The 12191-nt window shown below is 39.2% G+C and overlaps 1 protein-coding gene across 1 annotated transcript in view; it reads left to right on the top strand.

Annotated features, from left to right (window-relative positions):
• Positions 1 to 12191, top strand: part of BTC (betacellulin) — a 42417-nt gene that overhangs the window by 20070 nt on the left and 10156 nt on the right. The window contains exons 2-3 of the mRNA XM_014460606.2: positions 809 to 907; positions 10049 to 10166. Of these exons, the coding sequence (XP_014316092.1) occupies positions 809 to 907; positions 10049 to 10166 (217 nt within the window). The remainder of the gene's footprint in view (positions 1 to 808; positions 908 to 10048; positions 10167 to 12191) is intronic.

Raw genomic sequence — 12191 nt, 5'->3', positions numbered from 1 at the left:
GGACTAGCTCATTTTATGCCCTGGCCCCCCTACCATTCATTGTTTTTCTTCCTACCATTCTTAATATGGCTTCTTTGTATCCTTAGTTATAGGACTTCCATTCAACTAGATTTCAGGTGGTTCTGAATGATTGTTGTTTTGTAGTTTAGTTGTATTTTTGATGTGATTGTGGGAGGATGCAAGTACCATGTTTATCTACACTGCCACCTTTACTGAAAGCCTGCTCAAGTTCTTATTTTAGACATTTTCAAATATATATATAAAAGTAGAGAGAACAGCATAGTGACTCTTGATATATCCACCACTCAGCTCCAACAATTATCAATTTGTTTTATGTAAATAAAGTTTTAAAATAATTCCTATAAATTGCATGTCTAGGTCACATCTTTCCAAGAGGAAGGAACTCGATAGTTAATACTTGAGAAACATTTGATCTGTGTGGAATGGAGAAAGTACATTGCCATATGGTTCATCACCCATTCTCCCTGGGAACTCATTTATTAATTCATCCAGTGGCTAAGAACTCTATTTTCCGTTTATATGATAAGTTTCTATCACAAATTATGGTCAAGTTTCCTTACTTAAGGTGCATAGTTATGCTGGCTTGAAAATTCTGTCTTCTGCACTGAGCTTGAAAGAATGAGACATGCTGGCTTGGGTACACATCCCTCCCTGTGGGATAATGGATTAGAAATGGAAGCCACAGGCTTGTTATTTTTATAAATGGGTCATAATTTTGATAGAGTATTTCACATTGAGGAAATATTCAAGTCTTCATGTTTGTTTTGGTTCTGTTTTGAACTTGAAGGTCTAGTGATTCTCCACTGTGCTGTGGCAGATGGGAACTCAACCAGAAGTCCTGAGAGTGATGGCCTTCTCTGTGGAGATGCCAGAGGAGACTGTGCAGGTAATACTTAACAAGCAATGCATTTGTATTTCATCATCTTCATCTTCAATCTTGTTAAGTTTAGTTTTTTGATTACATAGTAATCATAAAACTAGGTAGTTGTTTTTTTTTTAGCACATACTAATATAGCAGGAACTGTGCTAAGTGCTTTACCTAAAGTAATTCATTCACTCCTCTCAAGAGCCCTATGAGCTGGATAATACTAAGTAATTTGGCAAAGGTTACACAGCTGGCAAAGAGTAAATCCAGGATTCACGTTCGGGCCTTTGTGATCCTAGTGCTTTCATTCTTTTTTTTTTGAATCCTCACCCAAGGATATGTTTTTTGACTTTGAGAGAGAGAGAGAGAGAGAGAGAGAGAGAGAGATTGATGTAAAAAAAACAAACATTGATCAGTTGCCTCCTGCACACATACCAAACCCTCAACCTAGATAGGCGTCCTGACCTGGAATCTAACCCACAACCTTTTGGTGCATGGGAGGACACTCCAACCAACTGAGTGACCTGGTCAGAGCTAGTGCTTTCATTATTAATCATGACACTACTTTAGTGTCACAGATGTGTGCTCCAGGCTCTGGCATGTGCTATCTTAGACTAGATTCATAAAAAGTTCCCATATTCTATTCAAATTATTTTTTTCCTATTCCACAACTTAAAAGATGTGAAGAAAGCAATAATTTTTACATATTTTCCCCTGGAAATGTTTGAATTACTACTCTTAAAATTATTAGTCTAAGGCAGGGGTCAAGCCTATAAAAGGCCAGATAATAATTATCTTAGGCTTTGTGGACCATGAGTCATTGTAGCAACTACTCAATTCTGCACTTTTACTGTGGAAGCAGCCATAGACACTATGCAAATGAGTGGCCTTGGATGTGTTCCAATAAAACTTTATTTAGAGAAATAGGCTGTGGGCCAGATTTAACCCTTGGACCATAGTTTGCTGACCCCTGGTCTAAGGTTCTGTCTGCCCTTTATAGATTGTGTGGTCTGGTCTTTATAGATTGTGTGGTCTGGTCTTCTACACTGGTTGTTTCTGATTTAAAACAAAACAAAGCAAAACACAGGCCAATTCCAAATGTAGGGTAGAATGGAGATGGACCTCCTGTTCCCTGGAAACTTCTGAGAGTGTGGTGACTTCAGGAAGTTGTAACTGAGCCAGGAACATGCTGAGCAAGTCATCCTGATGTGAGTCATCAATTCCAGCCCTATCTTCTTCTTTCTTCCTCACACTAGTGGGCGGTCTGGAGAATGTCTGTGGAATCCACCCGTGTCTTAGTTCCTGCTTGTGTGGTCTTGTCACCCATGTAGCGAGAAGAACAAGGTCACTTTATGTGTGTGTGTGCTTTTCTTCAGTCAGGTTTCAAATGGTTTAAATGATGGCATTTTCACATTTCCTTTGGGAGATTATTCCATAACTTGATGATTGACAGTGTCAAACAACCTGCTTCATCATATCCTAAATGTATTTTCTATTTTTTTTATTGTAGGAAGAACATTTAACATGAGATCTACCCTTTTACAAATTTTTAAATGTACAATACAGTATTGTTAACTATAGGCATAATATTGTATAGCAGATATCTAGAAATGACTCATCTTGTATAACTGAAATTTTAATCCATGGACACAAATTCCTTATTTCCCCCTTTCCCTAGTCCCTGGAAATCACCATTCTAGTCTCTGCTTCCATAGATTTAGTCATTTAGATACCAGACATCAGTGGAATCATGTAATATTTGCCCTTTCGTGACTGGTTTATTTCACTTAGCATAATGTACTCCAGGCTTACCCATGTTGTTGCATATTGAAGGATTTCCTTAAAAAAATACTGAGTCCTTCCTGGTGTGACTCAGTTGATTGGGCATCATCCCCTGCACTGAAGGGTTACTGGTTTGATTCCTGGTCAAGGCACATGCCCAAGTTGCAGGTTTGATCCCTGGTTGGGGTGCTTACGGAGGCAACTAATCAATGTTTCTCACATCAATGTTTTTCTCTCTCTAAAATCAATAAAAACATATTTTAAAAATAAATAAATAAGATATTGAATGATATCCCATTTTATGTATATAACACAATTTCTTCATTCATTCATCTGTTGATGGATATTTAGGTTGTTTTTACATCTTAACCATTGTGAATAATGCTGCAGTAAATATGGGAGTACAGATATCAGTTTGTTATACTGATTTTAATTCTTTTGGATTAATATCCAGAAGCTGGATTGCTAGATCATATGTTTGATGTATTTTTAATTTTTTGAGGAAACTACATACTATTTTCCATAGCAGCTATAGGTTGCCTTTTTAGTTCATCAATTCTTTGTTTAGTATGGAGAAGATACTTAGTTTGTTTAAGGTTACACAATAAGCAGAGTAGTCTGTGTAGAGGTCAAAAAATTAATTTTCCTCCCACCTTTTTAATGTCTTCTATCTGGGCTAATAACCAAATTTACAAGAGACAGATTAACAGGAGAAAATAACCAAATTTAATTGCTATGGCAATTGAGGCTCATACGCTATTCTGGAGCTAAGGAAAAGAAAAATGTTGAGGTTTGGGACTTCAAAGGGAAGGAAGGCAATTCGCATGAATATAGAAAAGCAAATGCTTAGTAAACAAATGTTTGCTGGGCCATCTTTCTCAGTAGGACACAGAGAGGACTTGGATCAAGCAGGCCTGTTGGGTTCTTCCCTGTCTATCACTCACTAATCCATATTAAACTATGTTTAAACTGTGATGACATACATCTCCCTTCCTGGAACACGTCCTCTATCAAAATTCCTTTTAGGCGATAAAGAGGGAGGATCAAAAGTTCTTCCTGAGTCTGTATTTCCCTTAATTACCAGCTTAAAATCAATATCACAAGAGCCATATTTTGGGACAGCAAAATTTTGCTCCTCCTCATGTAACATGAATTCAGGGAGACTGGCTCTAGAACAGCAGTTCTCAACCTGTGGGTTGCGACCCCTTTGGCGGTCGAACGACCCTTTCACAGGGGTCGCCTAAGACCATCCTGCATATCAGATATTTACATTATGATTCATAACAGTAGCAACATTACAGTTATGAAGTAGCAATGAAAATAATTTTATGGTTGGGTCACAACATGAGGAACTGTATTTAAAGGGCCAGAAGGTTGAGAACCACTGCTCTAGAATGTGTTGTTAATCACCATGCTAAACTGCTAAAATCATGTGGGAAAATCAGAATGCTGAATATAGGAATGAAGGAAAGTTTGAAAAATAATAGCTTAAAGTCTAAATAAGGACCAAAAGTTTTTGAGAAAGGAATTAATGAGGAACAGGAGCAAATTGTCTCTATTGACTAACCATGTGACCTTGGGCAAATCACTTAAGCTTTCAAAGACTCGGTTTTTAACCTGTAAAATGAAGAAGTGAATCAGATGATCTTTGGGAGCAGTTCTTACTTCTAAATGACTTTATGAGTTTAAGCATTCCATGTTTAGTTTACCACTTTCTATTTTGAGTGAGGAATTTATGCATTCCACCAATACTTATAGGCAACTATTATGCAGCAGGCTCCGTTCCAGATACCAAGAATGTAGCAATGAACACAATGGTCAAAGATGAAATCAGAGAGGTTATGGGAAAAAGAAGTAATGGGTAGTGTAATATAGAGTCTTGCGGAGAAGGTTAAAGCCTTCAACTTTTACTCTGAGTGAGTTTTAATATCATCCATCTGGTTTCTGTGTATGCAGATTAGACAGTTAAAGGGACAAAAACAGGAAGACTACCTACAGATGGTTGCCATGGAGACTACTTCCAGCCTAGAGATGACATTGGGCTTAGATCAGGTTATTGGAGATAAAGGGACAATTCTGCAAATTCAACCAGTTGAATTTTCTGATGAATTAGATATAGAGTAAAAGAGAAAGAAGTCAAGATAACCCCAAAATTGTTGGCCTGAATAACAAAAAGAACGTAGGTACAGATTTACTGACATGAGCAAAGACCTGATTTGAAGAGGGAAACCAGGTGTTCCATTTTGGAAGTGTTAAGTTGCAATGCCAGTCAGATATCCAAGTGGAGATGTTAGTTGGGCAGTTGGCATTGAGAAAAGAGATCTGGGATGGAAACATAAATTTGGGAATTGTTAGCTTAAAGGTGTTTCAAGCCAAGAAACACCGAGGGAGGAAGTGAGGAAAGGAGAAAAGATGAAAGAGCATTGAAGCCCAATGCATTGCAAAATTTAGAGGATGGAAGAGCTGAGAAAGAACCAGCAAAGGAGAATGAGCAAAGGAGGCATCATAAGCATAAGAATTCCATAGTCTGCACTCAAAAAACAAAAAGAAATACAAGTATTTCTCCTGTCCATTGTTCTTTTCATTTGCCTCCCAGCTATGAATAATTTTAAATATATGCAAATACACTCTCACTTCAACACTAGATTTGCTTTTTCTTCCTTGAGAGGTATAGAAAGAAAAAGGGCAGCTCTAAGGGATGGCCCACTCCTGTCAGGTCAGAATGGTTAGCACAGCCCTCAGGTTAAAAGACATGCTATAGGGTCTGATTAGCCCTCTGTACAACCATATTCTGGTAGCAAAGGAGGGGTGACAGCACATCTGTGAGATCTATTTTCTATTCTTCTTGTCTTGGAGCAAACTTTCACATTTCTATAGGAAATGGCATTGGATGTAAGACAAATGGGATTCCTCAATTACAGTAAATGTCAAATTTTGCACTTGAAGGGCATCATGAATTTACATTCCCCTCCTCAGGGAGATCATTACAAAAAAAATAACTAAAAATATATAACTTTCTCCCTCACCTTTTGGCTTTAAAAAGTTGTAATATTATGAAACTCCCACTGGGAAGATGCCTGGAAGCCAAGGACACAAGTTTGAAGCCTTGGGCTCTCCTTCACAGACTAAGAAGAACCGTTTCTCTAAACTCTCCTGGGACCCCTTAAACTCTTCTGTGCCCTGGGTGTTCCCATCTTGAGGTCAGGTATCTGAGTGGGAAGATGAATTTCTAGGTATTTGTTTTTCTTCTTCTCTCCTTGTAAACACTTGTAGGACATCTACCTCCGTATTGAACAGCCCGTTTTAAGTCCCCCACACAGACATTTAACTATGTGTCAAAATAGGGGTCACATATACTAGGAGGTTATGAACATTGTAATGACAATTACAAAAGACATTGTAATAATAATTTTACCTTACCTTTAGAGTTGTTTTCAGAAGAGCTGCTGATATTAATATCATTACAAAATCATTACTTAGATTTGTACTAAGCACTATTGGAATAAGTAAGTGAAGGTTTTATGAAAAATAGAACTAATGTTTCAAATCTGAAGAGTTTTCATCACCAAGATATTACAAAACCTGTTTTGGCTTGAGAGTAAGAATCATGTACAGAAAGACCAAGGCACAATGTTGCTTAATCAAAGCATCTATCAAATTGAGGGAAAATCCATATTTAAACAAAGTGATTTGGGTGTCTGCTGTATTCCTACACTTGAGTTTGGCTAAACAGAATCCATTACATCTCATCTAATTATCCATATCACCCACGGAAGATACACTTCTTGTCTATCTGCCCATGTAATCACAGAAAGAGGTTCTTACTTCTGATCCCTTTTGCTAACTCTTAGAATCAGATTTTGACATACACTGACCTGCAGTAACCCTTGCGATTTCTTATTTAATTGGCATTAGAATCTTAGGGATATGGTGTCTCATGAAGAGATTGAGATATATTACCTGTGCCCATCCAGTTAAGAGACTGCTGCAACCTGGCTCACCAGTGGATGTAGTTTTCCAGAGGAATTTTGTGAGACAGACTCACCCAGAAGAATGTTTTGGTTTTTGGCATGTGGGTTGGAAAAGAGGAAGGTGGGAGGACAAAAGATCAATTAATTCCTCCATACCCAGAGTCAAGGGAGGCTTTAAGCCTGTGACATGTTCAAAACCATGACATTCAATTCTCAAAAGAGAAACCCAGTACATGGGACTAATTTTACTTTTGTCATAGGATTGACGTTTTCTTCTTCTTGAGACACATTCCTGGACTGGAATGGTATAATTTTGCCATTCCCCACCTATCTCATCAGGTCTCATGATAGGCAGAAAATGTGAGATTTCACAATTGTTCAACTTTCAAATGTGACCTTCGTGAACTTTGATGAAAGCAACTGGGATTGTAGATGCAGTTCCAACAAGGTGATGCTGATCGGCCTTTCATTTCCAAGATAGAGGAAGAGAGGATCTCTCTGGCTTTGGGGGGGGGGGCACTATGTGTGAGTTATTTTTCTTCCTGGTTTTAAAGTTCCATAGAGAAATCACTGAATGTTTTCTGCCTGATGGCATGGAGCTGTTTTTAAACCCAAATAATGCTGTGAATATTTAAGAGCAAACTTATTTGGCAAAGAAGAGAGCTCTGTGAGGTATGAAAACAGGGCCTGGCAACCGTTTCCCTGGCACAGGTGCGTGTTGCTGGATGAACCGAGGCTGATCAAATCACTGCATCCAGCAGCTGCTGTTAAGAAGGTTTGGGGGATCCTGGTCTGTATGGTGCTTATGAGAACTCTGACTATGTTTAAAGATGCACAATGACTAAGTGACTCAGTTGAGGTCAGAGCACAGAACGATACAGCTTACATTTAAAGCCAGGTGTGTTTTGCAAAGTAGAAAAGACCTTTCTGGAGCACAGCAGATCTGTCACTAAGTGTTATTGCTTCTTAAATTCTTCTCCTTGCCCTCTGTTACCTGCGGCAGGCCTGCATCACATATGTCTGTGTGGCTCAGCTGTGCCTTGGTTGACTGCTTGCACTGGTATCTTTTTACTCAGATCCAGTCTGCACTCTCCTATCTAATACATTTATAAAAGGCTTCCCATTTAGCTTTTACATGTACCATTGAATTTATTGCATAAGAACCTTCTTCAGCTCTCTCCTGCCTTAAATTTCAGTGCAAACACTTCTGACAATTTGAGTTCTCTAACTTCTATTCACAGCCATCTTTGCTCCCCTTCATGCCCCTTCCATGGTTCCTATTAAATCTTCCCCTTGCATAAGCTTGCATATTCTTGACCCTGACCTTTTGACCTTGACATTCTCCGTACCTCACTTGCTTATTCACCTCCTCCTAAATAAAAAAATCTACATGTCCCAGAAATGTTCCCTTAATTAAATAAGCACTTTTGTACTGATACAAGATTTTTCTTAGAATTGCCAAGATTCTACAATTGAGCCATTTACTGAGGGCCTTATAGTCCAGGTACTCTGCTAGGAATTTCACATGTATTTTCTTTGAGCCTCTGAACAAGGTAGATGTTATCATTTTCAGTTTGCAGATGAGGAAACTCAGGCTCAGGCAGCTGTATTTGCTTTCCCAGACCCATGTGGCTAGTGAAAGGCAGAGCTGAAAATGAAACACTGAGTTCCTTCCTCCCAATCCAGTGTTCTTTCCACTGCTTCCAGTGGACCACAACTGTTTATGCAGTTACTATGGTTGCTCTTGCTTGTTGCTTGCTTATTCTTGTCTTGAATTTGGTTTATTATGAGAGAGAGATAGGATATCCCTTATTTCTTTGATGTTTTCCAATGTCTACTATAGGCTCTGGAGATAGAAAGTACTTGATGAATGGAAGTTGACGAATCAATTTATTTGCCAAAATACACAGATCTTTGCCTTTGAGCCAATTTGCACTTATTTCTGGCAGAAATTTCAGTAAGAACCCCATTGATTGGCACGCATGACAGAAATATCTGGGGCAGACCAGCAGTGAGCATGGCTGGTAATTAAGCCACCAACCAAAACCAGGTCAGCCAGTTCCTCAGCAACATTCTGCCACCCACTTAAACTGTGACCTGGCATCGCAGGCATTTGCTGTGTGTAGATCGTCAGAGCTCTTTGCGACTCCCCTCTGGTGGCCCTGAGCAATTATATGTGCTCATTACATAACATGAAGGAAGAAGTTTAGCAGTCTTTGCTAATAATAAAAGGATTGTTTGATGTCACTGGGGTGGCAGGTGCCACACCAAACCTAGTGTGAAAGGCCCTCCAGAAGCGAACGCTGTGGTCTTTCTGGCTCCACAGGTGTCTGACTCCTGCAAGCTGCTGGTCATGACATGAATATGGAAAGTCCGACCCTGGGCTGGGCCTGGCTAGTTAGCTGCTCTCTCTGGGTGTGAGCACATGTCTGCTGTGAATCCACACAGCCAGTTAGCATTTCTGTACTGTTCCTCTTGACAATGTTTATTTATTGAAACTTTCTATGATGAGAAAATGGTTACATATTACTGTCCCAGGTGAATAAATAGGCAATCACTACCCTAAAGGTGAGGCAAGAAGGTCAGGGCAGTGCAGGATTGAAATCCTGGATGTGAAGCTTTCAGAATCTTCCTCCTTCTTCAGGCCATGAGCATCCTTCCAGGGGTCAACTGAGAGAGAGAATCTCCCATTCAGGAAGCATGACTTCTGGGGGCCTCAGGTGCAGAGAAGATGACAGCCACCCGTGAACAGCTGGCTCGATGGAGTGCTGAGTGGAGGGGTCAAGAGCATGGACTGTGGGGCAAGATGGCCCACGTTTGCTCCCCAGGCCTGCCCAGTACTAGGTGTGTGATTCTGGAAGGTGCCTTAGCCTCTCATTAATAAATAGGAGATTTGCTCATTAATAAAAGGACATTAGGATGCTGTTTACTTCTAAGAGTGTTATGAGAATTAAATACATTCATAAAAACAAAGTATACAGACCAGCATCTGGTTTTCAGTAAATGCTTTGTAAGTGTTTAAATTCAAACAACTTTAAAAAGGAAAAGAAAAGCATACTTCTCTCTTCAATGCCACCAGCCCCTCGGCTCTAATAATCTTCATGAAAAGAGTAACCTTTTCTCTTACCACAACTATGCTCTACCCTTTAAACAACACCAATGTTTCTGAGAGGTAGAATGTTCATAAATCTAATTAAAATATGAAGTGTTCCCACCACAGTTCCCATTATACAATCTCTAGCGTTATTTTGGAGCCACAGAAGTATAACCTTTATGCCAGTGTAGAGAGGAGAAAAGAGAAATGGGAATATATTCTACAGAAAACCTGGCAGTAAAGATAAGAGTATACTACTACTTAGAAATGTGTTTTTAAGGTGAGTGACTTATTGAAGTTTTTCTTATTTTTTAGTGACCACCACACAATCAAAGTGGAATGACTACTTCTCTCCGTGCCCCAAGAAATATGAGCATTACTGCATCAACGGGAAATGTCGCTTCGTGGGGGCCCTGCAGACACCCTCCTGCCTGTAAGTGGAGGCCCTGAGCCTGCAAGCACAGGGGCGCGGGATGGTGCTGGCAGGGGCTCCGCAGCTCTGGCAAGTCTGAGCTCATCAAGCCATCTGCCAGCACAGAGACCCCTGGTCCTACCCCAGCCACTTGTTCAGGGGCTCCTTCCACAGGTGCTTCTGGAGAAACTGGTGCACATCAGAGGGTCCTGATTTGCTTGCAGACAGGGCCGCGTCCTCTGCTGACTTAGACAAGCAAGACTGTTTCTGTCCAGTGTTGAGAATGTTTTTTTTTTCTCTTTCACTGTAGTTTTATTATTATTATTTTCAATTTAGTTTATATTCAATTTATTATGTGTTAGTTTGAGGTATCCAGCATAGTGGTTATATAATCATATACTTTACAAAGTGTTCCCCCTATATCAAGTACCCACCCGGCACCTTACATACTATGGCAATATTGTTGACTATATTTTCTATGCTGAAATTTACATCCTTCTGACTACTTTGTAGCCACCAATCTGTACTTCTGAATGTCTTCATCTTCCCCCTCCAACCCCCCAACCTTTGCCTCTGGCAACCATCCGTCTGTTCTCTGTATCTATGACTCTGTTTCTGTTTTGTTTGCTCATTTGTATTGTTCTTTAGGTTCCACAAACAAGTGAAATCATATGGCATTTGTCTTCCTCTGACTGACTTATTTCACTTAGCGTAATGGCCTCTAGGTCCATACATGCTATTGCCAATGGTAAGATTCCATTCTTTTTTATGGCCAAGTAGTATTCCATTGTATATATGAACCACAGTGTTTTTACTCACTCATCTACTGATGGGCACCTGGGTTGCTTTTATGGCCCCATGGTGTAATGGTTAGCACTATTGACTTTGAATCCAGGGATCTCCATGGGACTTGCTTCTGTTTTGGTGATATCCTCCTGTGTGCTTCTTATAATTCCGTAGCCTTAAGCCATCTGTGTTTGTGGTGTAGTGGTTATCACATGAGCCTCACAGAAGGGCAGGAAGAGATTAACCAAAGAACTTATATGCATATATGCATAACCCATGGATAAACAATAGTGCAGTAAAGGCCCGGGGAGGGGCCGGAAGTGGGGTGGAGGCAGTCAACGGGGGGAATATCTGTAATACTTTCAACAATAAAGATAATTTTTTAAAGGGTGCTTTTAAAAGCTCAATTTATCTCCCATGTGTTTTAAATGGAAACAACATTTTCTGGCATTAGTTATGTGGTTTGTAATTCATTTAAATATGAAAGAGTTTCTGCCAAATTAAAAGTTACTTTTGCAGGTGTCAATTAAGTGCAAAGAAACCCATCTTATGAATAAATATAGATTTCCAAAGCTTGTTTAATAGGGCAGGGAATTGGGAGAAAAATCTTCACCTGTTAGTACATTAAGAGTCCAAATTTTAATTTTCTCAGGCACAAGAAACATTTTTGCATAATTTAAATATTCATTTTCTTCTAAAGAGATGTCCCTCTAAAATGCTTTTAGAGTTTACCTCATAGGGTAGCAATGTGATTTCTTAAGTATAATTTTGACCTAAAATTCATAGAATATTTATATTCTGTGCATTTCCCCCAGCATAGTTTTTGTGTTTGTTTGTTTTTTAATCATTATCTCAGGACAGTAATTCTAATCCCTAATTTAGTGAAATGTTTGAGTCATGGACTTCTTCAAAATTTAATTATATTTAAATTTAATTTAAAAAATAAATATATAAGGATAATAATTAGAGGGGAAAAGGGAATAAGAAAAATGTGCGTGTGTGTGTGTGTGTGTGTGTGTGTGTGTTGGGAAAGAGCTGATTTTTTTTTCAATTCCATTTAATTGCTCATTGGTTTGGGAGAATATATTGAGTCTTTTAAATATTAATGCTCATTAATGCACTACATTTTTCTAACTGATCTCTATGTCTGTACATTTATTGCTCTGTAGTATTGCTGCCTTCTAAAATGAAAACCACAGTGTGTAATCTCCTCCCTAAGATCAATCAACACACAGCATGCTCCCTTCTGCCCACTCATTT

The sequence above is a fragment of the Myotis lucifugus genome, unplaced genomic scaffold, assembly GCF_000147115.1.
Source record: "Myotis lucifugus unplaced genomic scaffold, Myoluc2.0 scaffold_136, whole genome shotgun sequence".
Classification (NCBI taxonomy): Eukaryota; Metazoa; Chordata; class Mammalia; order Chiroptera; family Vespertilionidae; genus Myotis; species Myotis lucifugus.
Note: the sequence above shows the minus strand (reverse complement) of the source record. Positions and strands in the feature narration are given on the sequence as shown.